The sequence below is a fragment of the Pongo pygmaeus genome, chromosome 4 (assembly GCF_028885625.2).
Source record: "Pongo pygmaeus isolate AG05252 chromosome 4, NHGRI_mPonPyg2-v2.0_pri, whole genome shotgun sequence".
Lineage (NCBI taxonomy): Eukaryota > Metazoa > Chordata > Mammalia > Primates > Hominidae > Pongo > Pongo pygmaeus.
In genome coordinates, this window is record NC_072377.2 from 76,058,267 (window position 1) to 76,073,172 (window position 14,906).

The 14,906-nt window shown below is 42.2% G+C and overlaps 1 protein-coding gene and 1 long non-coding RNA gene across 3 annotated transcripts in view; one reads left to right on the forward strand and one right to left on the reverse strand.

Annotated features, from left to right (window-relative positions):
* LOC134739588 (uncharacterized) overlaps positions 1-14,906 on the forward strand; it is a 98,239-nt gene that overhangs the window by 41,391 nt on the left and 41,942 nt on the right. The window lies entirely within an intron of this gene.
* ZNF366 (zinc finger protein 366) overlaps positions 5,687-14,906 on the reverse strand; it is a 67,217-nt gene continuing 57,997 nt past the window's right edge. Inside the window, exons 4-5 of the mRNA XM_054489906.1 lie at positions 12,989-13,163; positions 5,687-10,031 (exon numbers count right to left, since the gene is read on the reverse strand). Coding sequence (XP_054345881.1) covers positions 9,496-10,031; positions 12,989-13,163 — 711 coding nt within the window. The 3' untranslated portion in view covers positions 5,687-9,495. The remainder of the gene's footprint in view (positions 10,032-12,988; positions 13,164-14,906) is intronic.

Below are 14,906 nucleotides of genomic sequence, written 5' to 3' on the forward strand. Positions count from 1 at the left end.
AGGGAACCAGGCTGTGTTCACACCTGGGTTTTCACAGGACAGAGATTTTTAGCTTTAAGGCTTTGCAGATTTGGAGAAAGGAGATTTCAGAAATCATTAGCCATGTTCCTGCCAGCCTCAGCAGGCCAGCTAAGAACAGTGTGTTCCTTAAGGGCAGGAACAAATTCCTTCCACATGTTTTTGTGTTTTTGTTTCTTCTTAAGGTGCTATCAGTGGTGCCATGGGCCAATTAATTTTGGGACTTAAAAGGTGACGATATCTCATTTATTCTACACCGTTGCTAAATAAGATGATCATGAGATAAAATTTTCCAGATAACTGGACTGTCATCCTTTGAGAACTGTATTTTAAAAATGGAAATGTATTTGGACTCCATTTAGTGAATAAAAACAATAGAGATGGTTAACTCTTTGTGCAAGTTCATGTTCATGGGTGTATTATTTTATTGGCTGTATCAAAGATGTCCTCAAGTTCTATGCAGGTGAAAAGGACTCTGCAGCCTCACATGATGGTCTTGAAATTCTAGCCTTTCCATTAGTTTTCTGATCTTCTAACTCAGTGTTCATTTGGCATTGTTATTCTGTCATTTCTTCCCAGAATCTGTGTCTGAGAAACCTCATTGCCTTCCTCAGTCTTGACTATTTACTTCTTCACCAGTTGTAACATAGGCAAAACTGAGAGAAACCAGATGGACTTAGTTTTACATACATTACTTAGTAAATCTTCCCTCCTGCCAACTAAGTGAAGAGCACGGTTTTTACGACAGCATAAAAATCTAATTGATCCCTTCAGTCATTATGTGAGGAGATGGACTTTATATCAAGTGGCATTTTATTTTGAACTTAGAAAAATATGCATCTTATTACAATTTACCTTCAGTATAACAAGTCCATTGGACCTCCACATCAGATTTTGAACCATTCATTTCTAAATTATTTGCTACCTCCTTAATCCAGGCCAGTATTATCTCTCAGAGATTATGGAAACTGCCTTTTGATGGTCTTCTAGCATCATCCTGGCTTTCCTCCAACCCTATCCACTATAGTCAGAATGAGCTTTCAAAAACTGAATCTCATTATTTCACCTCCTTGCTCAATGGCTTTCCATGTTAGCCTCACCTTGTGGCACACACCCTCTCCTGCTGTGCTCTACCACACCGCCTTAAGGGGTGAAGAGAGGGAATTGACTCAATCTTGTATGTATACACTCTTGCAAAACCACTGCTGAGGATTTTAAATATTGTCCTGACTTGGATAACCTGCCATTCCAAGTGAAACTGTTTTCTTCGCTAGACTTGCCACAGGTTGGAAGGGAAGCTGTCCTTCAGCAATGATAAATGACACAACAACAGTCTGTGCAGGTGGAAGATGATGAATACCTTATCTATCCCCTCATTTGACACAAGGTTGATACCAGTTTCCTAGAAGAAGAAACAAAATTATTTGCCAGAATGCTTAATATAATGAATTGTTAAACTGGCCATACTTTTTATATATATATATATATATATATATGAATATATATATGAAATATATATGAATATATATATGAAATACATATATGAAATATATATATGAAATATATATGAAATATATATATGATATATATATATGAAATATATATGAAATATATATATGATATATATATGAAATATATATATGATATATATGAAATATATATATGATATATATATGAAATATATATATGATATATATGAAATATATATGATATATATATGAAATATATATATGATATATATATGAAATATATATATCATATATATGAAATATATATATGATATATATATGAAATATATATATCATATATATGAAATATATATATGATATATATATGAAATATATATATCATATATATGAAATATATATATGAAATATATATATCATATATATGAAATATATATATGAAATATATATGAAATATATATATCATATATATGAAATATATATGATATATATATCATATATATGAAATATATATGAAATATATATCATATATATGAAATATATATGAAATATATATATCATATATATGAAATATATATGAAATATATATATAAATATATATATATTTATATTTATATATATATATAATCTCACAGGACCTTTGCGTCTGCTGTCTGCTCTATCTGGAATGCTCTTCTCTCTTTCCCTGGCCTGTTCCTTCTATACTTCAGTTCTCAAATTAAATTTCACTTCCTCAGAAAGGCAATTCTTCACCATTTTACTTAAAGTAGGGATTCACTATTATTCTCTGTCTAGGGTAGAGCATGTGGATAGACATATGATAGTGAACACAGAGTATGAAAATCTTTATATCACATGTTAATACACATCATTAGATAGTATCTACCACGGAGTAGACATTAAATAACCTGGCAGACAAAAATGACCTCACCAGTTGACTTCACCCACCCCAGTGCTGGAGCAAAGAACATGTGAACAAAGTAGCCACATTGGCAGACATTACACACGGGTCCAACAGCAAGAACTGCATTTACAAAGGCTGATCTAGCTACTACCACTGCTGGATATCCAGCATGCCAACCATGAGGACTGGTGATGGGCTTCCAGTATGACACCATTGCTCAAGAAAACCAATCAGTCACTTGGTAAGATGTTGATTCTAATGAGCTCCTTTCATCCTGAGGGGCCAGTGGTTCCTCATTACTGGCATAGACACATACTCTGGGTATATGCTTGCTTTTCTGCTCATGGGAACTTAGCCAGCACCACTATGCAAGGGATGGGCTTATGGAATGCTTGCTATGTTGGCATAGAATCCCATATAACATTGCATCAAGCCATGGCCTTCAGCTTATAGTAACTGAGGTTAGAAATGAGCCCTGGCCACAGGATCTACTGATCATATCAAATATGCACCACCCAGAAGTGGCTAGCTCCCTACAGTGCTTCTTGGAAGCAATACTCTGGAAGGATGGGGTGCCACCCTCTGGTATATAATTGAATCAAAGATTTTATATGCTGTTATGTCTTAATAGAAAGACCGCATAGGTCCAGGGACCAGGAGTGGAAGTTGGAGTGGCCCCCCTTGCCATCACTCCCAATAACACTCTGGGGTGATTGGCGGGTTGTGGGGGATGGTGGAGTTGTACTTCTTATCACGTAACTCTGGGCTCTGCAAGGTTAGAAACTCCCATTCTCAAAGATGGTACACTTTCACCTTGGAACATAGCAAGAGTATCATTAAATTATAAGCCACAGCTGCCACCTGGACACTTTTGTTCCTTGCCTCCAGGGTGCAGAAGACAAGGAGAGGAGTCACCATCTTGGCAGAGGTAATTGAGCCGATCATCAGGAGGAAGTAGGGCTGTTGTTACAGAGTGGGTCAGAAAGTATAGTATGGAACCCAATGACCTACTTAGGCTCATTTTGATACTTCCTGGCCCACTTGTGATGTTAAATGAACAGGCACAGCAACCTTATTTTGCAAAGGGCATATGTCATATAGCATATGAGCTGCTGTAACGAAACACCATAGACTGGGTGGCTAAAACAACAAACATCTATTTCTCACAATTCTGGAGGCTGGGAAGTGCACATCAAGGTGCAGGCAGATTCAATGTCTGGCGAGGGCGCTGTTCCTGGTTTGCAGACAGTTGCCTTGCTACACCCTCACATGGGAGAGAGAGAGAAGGCCTAGTCTCCTCCTCTTCATCTAAGGGCACTAATCACATCATGGGGGCCCCATACATAACTTAATCCAAACCTAATTGCCTCCCAAAGACCCTACCTCCAAACACCATCACATTGGGGATTATGGTTTCAAGACATGAATTTTGGAGGGACACAAATATTCAGTCCATAGTAGCATGGTGACAAGGGCTCAGACCTTTTGCAGATGAGAACCTGGATGAAAGCCACCAAGACTGCCAGAGGTGATATCTGATGGTGAGGGGAGTCTAGACTGGGTAATGGAGAAAGAGAAAATGAGTATCAGTTTTGGTCCCTAGACTCATTGCAGCTGTGGGGGCTGAAATTTGTGCTCACCTTCTCTTCTAAGTTTTCAATCAGGAAGAGAAGCCCACTGGAACCTGCAGGAGATGCTTCATGAATATGCATGAATAAGTGGACTGGGGTGAGGCAGAGATGAGTCACCTAGTCTCTCTTCAAGGAAGCACTTGCACCCGAGCTATGAGAGTGCAGTTGGCAGACAGCCTCCAGCTGCCAGCTCCTTCGGGGTCTGCCCCAGTTGCAGAGAGTCACACCTTTCCTGGGGAAGCCCACATCTGGTGACTGAGCCAGGCAGGGGTGTAGAGGAATGGACATTTCTGTTCAAATTGGCACAACTCTGATGGGCAACATTTGCCCCAGAGCTGCCCACCATGCTGGCTGAGGCTTTGTCAGGGCTGCACTGCAGGTTGCTTTCTTCCTCTGCTCAATCTTTCTTTCCTCTTCCCTCTTTTTACTGGTGTTCATCCTTAATAAGTAGCTTCCATCCAAATTTGTCTCAGCATCTGCTTCCAGAGAACCCAACATGCTATAGGCTGTATGCTTTGCCTGCTACAGACAAAGGAGAAACTTGCTAACTAGGTAATTTGGGGCATGTACATACATATGCGACTATGTAAACCACCTGGCACAGTGCTTGGCATATCACAGTGTTCAATATGTGCTGCAGTTTTGCTGTTTTAAAGGGAAGCTCCCCAAGAATGGACAGTCCCCCATGCTGACACAACTTTGTGAGGTTTCTGCTGAGGACAAGAAGCTGAGTGCTCAGTCTTCTGGCCACATTGTTGACAATTGCAGTGCCTAATTCTTTTTTTTTTTTTTTTTTTTTTTTTACAGAGTCTCGCTCTGTAGCTAGGCTGGAGTGCAGTGACGCGATCTCAGCTCACTGCAACCTCTGCCTCCCAGGTTCAAGCGATTCTCCTGCCTCAGCCTCCCGAGTAGTTGGGACTGCAGGCACGCACCACTACGCCCAGCTAATTTTTGTATTTTTAGTAGAGACAAGGTTTCACCATGTTGGCCAGGATGGTCTCGATCTCTCGACCTTGTGATCCACCTACATAGGCCTCCCAGAGTGCTGGGATTACAGGCGTGAGCCACTGTGCCTGGCCTTGCAGTGCCTAATTCTTAACACAGCATCACTGTGAGCCCAGCACATTCCAAGTGTCTTGCATGTTTTAAGTCATTTCAACAACCCAGTAAAAAAGGTAGAGTTCCTAGTTCCATCTCACAGATAAGGAAATGAGGCGCAAAGTGGTTCATGAACTGGTCTCAGGTCCCAAAGATTGAAGTGGGAGAGCTGGGCTTTGAACACAGGCCACCTAGCAGCAGAATTTGAGCCTTTGCTTATAGCGTCTACTGCCTGTTTGTTGAACTTTATTTTACAAAGAATGTGAGGCAGAATGAGACAATCCTGCCTTCACCTCCCACTTGCCTGTGACATCCTTCCAGAATAATTTTTTTCTGAATAGGAAAGGGCAACAGGATGAGGAAGATGTCACCTTCCTGCAGATGGATTGGAATTCATTCTTCTCTTTCTGAAGCCCTGAGGGAGGGAGAATCCAACACACTTGTATCCCTGGGGCTGAGGAGCCAAGCACTGGGAACCACCCTGGCTGAGGGTATAATGGCAGGAGTGAGATGTTGACAATGGCAGCTTCCTTGCAAAATTTCAGGTATCTGCAAATAATTAACTCAGCTTTTTCAACATGTCTTTATTTGCTTAAATTAACAAAATATAGGTTACATGCTCTTTTCAGGTAAACTGCTTTTTCAGTGAAGCAGAAAGCAATATTCACAACTCGGGCTGCTATATACTTAGAGTTTTAGTTTTTAAATAGCAAGCCAGAGTTCTGTACAAAATCAACATTTGGTGTAATGTTGTCCAAATATGCGAAGGATTTCAAATGTTAGCTCTGTTATATTTTGTTCCAGCAAAGCAGACAAAGATCATAATTCAAAACGCCATGTTAATATTTTATTAAATGCCTTCAGGGCTTAATAAATACAGTATGCACATTGAGCTTTCTCATGCAACTACTCATATACAAATATACCAGTTACTCTTGTGGGTTTATGAAAGGTCAGCCTTAGTCTCATGGCCAGTGGGGAGTCAAATTTTTAAAAAGAGAGACAGAAAGAGGAATTGAAAGGTAACATGACGAGTAATCATAGGAAAGAATAAAAGAAAAATATGCCACTTGGCTGGTCCATTGATTGGTTCAAAGTGACAGTGGTCAAAAGGCTGGAAAGCATTTGGTAGTGACCTATTTTCAGAGTCTCAAAATATGATATTCTGGTTTCGGAATGTTGGTAATCTTGGAAGGCTTCATCCCTTAGTTCTCTGAGATGGCCCACATGGACTCTTCTACAAGGCTTGCCTTCTGGTTCATCAGCTCATCAGGCAAGGTTGGCCAATCCTTCCCTTAACTCTGTGCTCATGCATAAAGTGTCCATGTAATTTCTCACCCAAACTGGAATACTTTTGAGAATTAAGGTGACACTTGAATAATTATCCTGGGACAACAGGTCTAAACCAGGATCATCCCAGGCAAACCAGGATGCTGGTCACTCAACAGCATACAAAACCAATGCTTTAGCCTTGGTGCTCAGGTTAATGCTGTATTAACCATCAGGTTAGATCTAATTAAGTGTCTTATGCCCAGAGTCAACAACTAAAAACAGGCCCTGGAATACACTCCATAACAAATTGTTTTTATTTCTCCTAGACCTTTTTACTGCCTCCAAATAAAATTTTACTTAGAATGCTAACGTATAAATCAGATGGAACTTGAGCTGCTTGGAGTGAGGTGGGTGTGGGAGTTGAGAGCTTCTCCTCCCCTTACCACTCTAAAATGGCCTCCGGCTTCTCAAAACACAATCTGAAAACCACCATTCTAGACCATACTCTCTCTGTCTCAACATTAACTGGTCCCTCAAACATTCCCATGAGGTTTGTTTTGGTTGGATAGGACTAGAGCCTGTTACTCTAGAATTTCCTGGTTTCCATTCCAGCCAGGCATACTCAGAACCAAACAGCATTCTACAGGACGTGTGGTCAAACACAGCACATAGTAGGTCCTCAACACATGGCTGCAGTGTGAATAAATGTGTAACCAGACCCTAAGAGCTGGAAGTCTCCCAGGCCACTCTGCCAGCCTCCTGGGCAATTTCATCAGAGGCACTGATGAGCTATATTAATAGTGGATGGAAGGGACTTGCCCCTCTGAGGACTTGGAATGGGTTTTTGACCCAGAGTTGTGCTTGTAACCACAGAAACCCACAGTCTTCTCTTCACCATCTCCATTGCAGGTGCCCTTACCTCAGGACATAGTGCTCTTAGCACTTCATGGTGGTGGGGAGGCTGACAGGAGAAGCTTTAGGCAAGGTGGCAGGGGAAATGGGTTGGAGATGGACACAACACATGGGTGAGTGATGACAACCAGGTGGGGCTAATGGGGCAGCACCTTGGCCTACAGAAAAGGCCAGCCCCCAGCAGTTGGAGATGGACATGTCTTCTAAAGGAATGTACTGGGAAATCTGGGATAGGATGAAGCACAATAATAACAAGTACCTAGCTCTACAAATAAGAGTCAAAACTACCAAACAAGAAGTTTTTACATAAACAGACACAGTACCAGAGGGTTATTGCTTTGGGCCGTCACATGTACATGACACCCGATCAGTATTGCTTTTCTCAGTGCCAGCGCCTAAGTAAGTCCGACCTGCTGGGCCCATCCCACCCAATAGAGTCATTTCCACTCACTGGCATCATGGTTCAAGCATCTGGGAAGGAATAATGAGTCACCATAGGCCAGCCACGCATTTTTCAACATAGTAAGTGACCATAAACATCACAGGCATCATCTTCTAGTATAATGTAAAAAGTGTGTATCTATATATAGAGTGTGTGTGTCCACTCATAAGGCTCTTACAGACAGGTAAGAAGGCCTAAGTCAGCAGTATGATTGTGAGGTCTCCTATTCTCAACCTTAAAGAGTCTGAGGCTAGGAACAGAAATACTTATGAAGTCTCTGGGAAGTGTTCTGGAACCACAGAAATGGTGAGTTCTATTTTAGTCCCTCAATCTTCTCAATCTTGGCTGCACATAAGAATCGCCTGGAGCAATTTGGAAAATTCCAGTCCTGGGGCTCCACTCCAGATCAATTAAATCAGAATCTTAATGGGTGAGGCCTTGGTTTGGTGGTTTTTTTTAAAGATCACCCCAGATGCTTCCAATGTACAGTCAGCACTGAGAACACAGTCCAGAGTCTTCTTTACTAATGATTAGCTGTCAACTATTCTAGTACCCCAAATAAGTCAGAGCTTAGATTTCTGGGAGAATTCTCTGAGGTCACCCCCCAAGCTCTAGCTCTGAGGAGAAAGCCCCCTGGTGACAACTCTTCCTGCATCTGTCCTTTTTTTTTTTTTTTGAGGCAGAGTCTCACTCTGTCATCCAGGCTGTAGTGCGGTGGCGTGATCTCAGTTCACTGCAACCTCCACCTCCTGGGTTCAACGATTCTCCTGCCTCAGCCTCCCAGGTAGCTGGAACTACAGGCTCCCGCTATCATGCCTGGCTAATTTTTGTATTTTTAGTAGAGAAGGGGTTTCGCCACGTTGGCCAGGTTGGTCTCAAACTCCTGACCTCAAGTGATCTGCCTGCCTCGGCCTCCCAAAGTGCTGGGATTACAGGCGTGAGCCTCTATGCCCGGCCCCTGCATCTGTCTTATGGGGCATGAGGCCTCAGAGCAAGACAGCAATGGTCTCCAGGAGGGAGCTGTGCTCGAGAAGTGAGGGTTTGTCTGAGGAGCCAGGGCCCCGAACATCATCATGTCATCTAAAAAATAATGCTCCAAATGCTCAACCTGAAGAAGACAGCTGACACAGAATGAGAGAATCTAAGTATTCTAGGTCACCAATTTCCCTTAGTCAAAATTATTCTTCTCCTGAAATTTTACCTTATATCTGCAGCAACTACTCGAGAGCATTCTCTTCAATAGCTCATCCTCCTGTGCCATTTCTGACATTTTTGGTTATAGAATAAAGGCTATTTTTATATATATGACAACTAATATTTTCATCTATCTGGAAAATATTATAACCTTCACAAATTCACCTAAATAGTTATTAAGAAAGTGACACCTCAAGCACCATATTTTTGCAATTAGAAATTTACCATGTATTGCATATGAATCAAAGGAAAGTAGAATTTCTAAAAGCACCTCAGTATCAGCTTACAATTAGATATCTGGAAGAATACTCACAGTTTATTATACTGGCAATGCATAAAACGCCACTGACGAAGACCCTGCACATGTGTGAAGGGTATCAAGGGCCCCGTGAATGACCTGAGAAGGCTTTCCATTACCTACATCCCTGCTCATTTAGTCTAAGCCATTTGTAGAGATTGGTACTATTTGCCAGTCTCCAGAAAATGACAGTTCATGCAGAAAGCTATATTTGAACTGCCTTGTTCTCATTTTCCAAATGCAATTTTAAAACTGTCCACTTAGATACCTAAAAGCACTGCCTGTTTTTCCATTTTCCTCTCCAGTAATTCTTTCAAACTCTCATCTCTGTGCTTGAAGTATAAGTAATCAGAAAAAGAGGGGCCCCGCCGGGTACTCTGAAAAGCCCTGAGACTGAGACACTCATCTCTGCCGGCACAGTCTCTCTCCTGGCCACCCTCTGCCCCAAGGTCGCCCCTGCTCCTCTTCTCCCATTCTCCCTTGGATGCATCCTCCTTCTCCTCCTTACAGGCTTCCTCCAGCACCTTGGGGGCATGCTCCGGCTTGGTGGACAGATCTTCGGGTGTGCAGAGCTGCTGGCTCTGGGGGGCCAGGCCAGGGCTGTAGGGCTCCACCTCGTAGCAGTTATCCTCCTCTTCCTCCTCGTGGCAGTGGCTGCCCTGGGCACTCTCCCCGTCTGAGTGGAACACGGGCACCTTGGCCCGGCGCTTCTGAGAGAGGTCAAAGGGCTCCTCCTGCTCCAGACTCCTCAGGACACCGGCTGTCTGTGCCAGGGTGATTCTCCCCCTTCCCAGACCTAGGAGAGCAGAGTAAGAATTCATGCACCTGAGGAAATGCTGTGGAAATGGGACCTTGAGGAAGGGGAGCAGCCCGGGGCCGTTTAATGTATTCTGATGCGTATTTTAAAAATAGATCATTCCCAGTAAGGATGTGGTCATGGGAGGCTTGTCACAGACAGCGTCCGAATTGGTTTAATCCCTTTAAGGTGAATTTGGCAACATGCACCAAAAGCTTTAAAAATAAGCTTTGACTTAGCAATTATGCTACTGAGAATTTAAACTGAAAAAATAGGCAGGCAGGTGCACGAAACACTGTGTGGATGCATATCACCTTTTTTTTTTATTACAGTATAACAGTGAAAAAATTTTGCATTTAATAATAGGGGTTTTGTTAAATAAATAATGATATATCCATATAGCGAATTATGCATAGGGGATGTAGAGACCTACTAACGAGCACATAAAGATATTTGCAATGTATTTTAAGTAAAAGCAAACTATATATGTAAGTATGTGTGTGTGTATTTATTTATAGTGCAGACCTGATTTTATCTAGCTAGCCATCTCTATTAAAAAATGTCTGGAAGGAGGGATGTCAAAATCTTAAAATTAACTAACATTCTCTTTTCACTTGTAATGTATTGTTGTTTTATTTTTTACCATGAGCATACGTTTTATCGTTAAAAAAAGTAAATCAATAATAAAGCCATTTTCATCTTGAACAAAACAAAGAGATCCTATTTGGGGCAGCAGACACCACCCCACGACTGTGGCCCCTTTGCCAACAGCCTACTCATAGACAGGGTAGAGATGGCATGAAGAGGTCCTCTGAGGAGCTCACACAGCCCCTGTGTCTGACCTCCAGTGTCCCTGCTGTTGGGCACAGTGATTCAAGGAGTCCTCACTTTTGGCTTCAGTTTGCAGGGCTGTAGGGATGGGCTTTTCAGCATGGCAATTTCATTTGATCCTATCTTTAAGGCTTTGACCTTTGATGATCCAATAGTCAGGCCTCCAGGGACGGGCTGGACACTGAGGAGGAGCAACAGGAAGGGAGGGGTCCCGGGGTGCAGCCAGACCAGGCTTCTGGGAAGGAGGGTGCAAAAAAGAAGGGTAGGGGCGATGATGTCCAATTTTGTTCACTTTTTTGATGCTGTCAGGCAATGAGGCTGTCTGTATCTTTAATCTTGTCAGGGGACAGGAAAGATCTTTTTAATGATTTTTGAGCCATTTCAAAAGCTAGAGTGAAAAATAAAAGCTAATACCCTTTGTAGATGAAAACACTAAGATTGTTGAAAGTCTCTTAAAATTTTTCAAAGCAACCCTCTGATAGTTATTTTTCCAGAACAACAGAGCTGTTAGGTGTCTTTTAGGATTTGAGCAGCAGTGTGGGGTAAATCATGGTGACCAGGTCATGCTTTCAGTTGGAGTGTGGTCTCCCCACTGACTTGTATGTCTCCTGTCCTGATGACAGAGCAAACCTCACCGCTTCTGGAAAAATCCAGGTCTAGCTTGGGGAAGTGGCTTAGGCAACTAGAGATTCAGTGAATAATTCAGGGGAAAAACGTTTGCAGGAAACATAAAATTGTTTTTGTTTTAACTACAATTTTTTTCAGGGCTTTTGCACAAACTCCAGCCCTTTTTTTTGTGACCACAGCTCCCTGTTATCCAGGAGTCACTAGAAACTCAGTGGGTACTGTGAAAAACCTGAAAGCTACCATCATTTTGTTTCACACTGTGTGTGCATATGTGTATCTATTTATGAATATGCTCGCCCACTCGACCATCTCTTTTGTAAGGAGGTGAGTGAAACAGCACACAAACAAATCACCCCATGTTTCTGCCTAGGGTAGTGAGCACTGGCTTGATTCAGAAATTGAGTTGGAATCCCAGTTCTGTCTTCAGACTTGCTGTTTGACCTTGAGCAGTTTATCTAACACCTCTAGCCCTTGGCCTCCTCTCATATAAAATGAGAATAACACAGTCTCTTTCACAGCATTGTAGGGCCAAGCAATGATGTCCGTAAGGTGTCTCACCCTGTGCTTTGATCATACTAGTGACCGAAAAGCTGTTAATATGATTTTGTAAACACAGGCATCCTAGAGGGCAGATGGTCTGCTTCCCCTAGTATCTGCCGCTGCGTGTAGTTCACTGCTTTGGACACAAGTGCATTTATTGCCTGTTTATTGAAGGACTGGTTGATTAGACGATTAAGGAGCAACCCTGCTGAATTGAGTAGATCTGGAACATAAACTCTTCACCGCCAAGGGCCCTGAGACTGAGAAGGTAAAGGCAGTGAGAACTTTTCATTAGTTCAGTGAGGACTCAGTGGAGGAGGTATAAACCCCTGCTCTGCATATGGGCCAATCATCCCTACCTACCAAGCAGGAAAATTGTCCTTGGGTGTGTCTGGTCGTGAACAAGTAGGAAAGACCTAGCCTGCTACCAACATACTTCTGCTAACAGTAAGGCTTACACATCTGTTTTCTAAAAAGGAAAGAAAAATTGAGTGCCCATTCACAGCAAAGCCATGAAGAGGATACAATAAAGGCTGCACAGTCAGAAAGGTCTAGGTTCAAATCTTGACTCTGCCAGTTTTCAGCAGAGCAACTTTGGGCAAACTGATCTCTTGAAGCCTTCATTCCCCCCGCTGTAAAATAGAAATAATAGAAGTTCTTCCAGCCTGGAGTTGCCATGAATATTAGCGACAAGGCACCTGATGTAGTGTCTGGAACAAAGGAACAAATAATGGTACCAACTGGCATCATGATGATAGTCCAATTTACTCTAATTCACTTGTACTTACTATTTCAGAAATTAGCATCAGATTTTTTCTAGTAACATCATAAGGCTACTCCTGCTACTCTGCTGTGGTCTTGACAAGAATAACCCTCAAGGTAATGCCCAATAAAACGAATTCAGCTCCCATTTGTTGTCCACTAGACTGACTTGTAGGGCTTCCCAGAAGAGTGATTACCTTGGGAATGAAGGCCCCGCTCCATGACTCCATGCTTGACTTTCATGTGGCGTGTCAGGTTCCCCTTCAGGGTGAATTTGCTTGGGCAATAGAGGCACTTGAAGGGTTTGCTGTCTGAGTGCAGGTGCATGTGGCCCATCAGGTTGTGCATCCGGTTGAATTCCTTCCCACAAAGCTGTTGAAGATGGGGATGAGAGTACAGGTTACTCTGCCCGAGTGAAGCCCCATCCAGGCCCCTGGAGCACAGATACCACTTCTACTTTGTTTGGACATTGACATTTTAATCTGCTTGCAAGGAAAAATGTCCATAAGGAAATCAGGAAGGAGCCTCAGAGGTGGAGCAAGTAGGGGTAGATTCATGAGATTTGTTCCTGGAGTTCAGAGATCTTTAAATTCAAAGTAAAAATATCTAAGCTTGTAAAGCTTCTTTTGAATAAAAGCTTTGGAAAAGGAGAAGAGCTGATCTAAAAAGCAGTGGCTACAAGTGTTCCTCCTTTAATAATAAGAATGTGATTATGTGTTTAATATTTATGCAGCATTTGCAATATGGAAGGCATTGTTCTAAGTCTACCATGGAATATCTTATTTAATTCTCACACCAATCATATGAGATGGTTGCTATTACCACCCCCATTTTACAGATGCACAATCTGAGGACTTATGTCACTTGGTCAAGGCATACAAGTAGTGGGTGCTGAAGCTGGGTTAATGAACTCAGGCCATCAGATGCCAGAGAACACATGGTCAACCACCAGACCATACTGTGTGTCTCCCAACACAACTCTTCTGTATCAGGCAGAAGAGAATAAAATAATACACTGTATTATTATATACAATGTATCAGACAATGCTTTTTAAATTGCTTTATTTTCTAATTACTGGCATGGATTTCAAAGTTAAAAAAAAGAAAAATCATCTAAGGAAGGAGTGTGTCTTTTCTCTGGGTAGAAATTTGAAGTAGTGAGAGTAGTATCTCAGGTGTACAAGAAGTAAACATGTTTTACTCTTTCTTTCTTTCTTTCTTTCTCATCATTCTCTCTATTTCAGTCGAAGTGCAAATACATGAAGCACAACTGGTTCTCCAACTGCTTTTGGAAGAAGAGCAGAACTTTCTTCTCACAGGTGATTTTGTATACGCAGAAAGTGTAACCCAGAAACAGACTGCTTTGGGGGTGCTTTTGTTGTCCCCAAGCCTTACTGGAACAGGAAAATTTCAGCCCTTCCTTGGCTGTGGTAGGAGGAATGCAAACAGTGATTTTGTGTCTGTGACTGGACAAGAATGTTAAGGGAGGAGAATTCTCCTTACCTCCCCAACCTCAGAGGCCAGTGGAGCTGAGGCTGCACCATGTAGTGAGACAGGCCACAGAGACACTCAGGGTGAGGCATCCTCTGAGGCTTACACCAGTTTTCCTTTCTCCCATCCAAGTACTAACCAGGCCCGACCCTGCTTAGCTTCCGAGATCAGACGAGATTGGGCGCGTTCAGGGTGGTATGGCCGTAGACCAGTTTTCCTTTCTCACTGAGATATGTTTTTAGGGCCAATGTTGGGGATTCTGGATTAAATTTTTATTAATGAAGGCAATAATTTCATTAGTTGGCTATGGGAGATGAGTGTTGAGCTCGTCTTGAAAGAGTAGATAGACTGCTCAAATGATGATTTGGGGAGTTTAGCCTAGAAGAATGCTGGGTCCATGTATGGATAATGAATGGCTGGTTCTGTATTCTTGAATGATTCATGTTTGAGAATTGTAAGTACTTTCCCCACTTTTGCTCTCTCTTACTAGCATGAATGAATTTGGCCTAGTTGATGGGGTTCCAAGCTCAGCATCCAGACAGAGCACCTGCACACCACATTCATTTGAAAATGGTGACTTAAGAGGGGAAAAGGATGACAGAATTGGTCTAATTCCAACTTTCT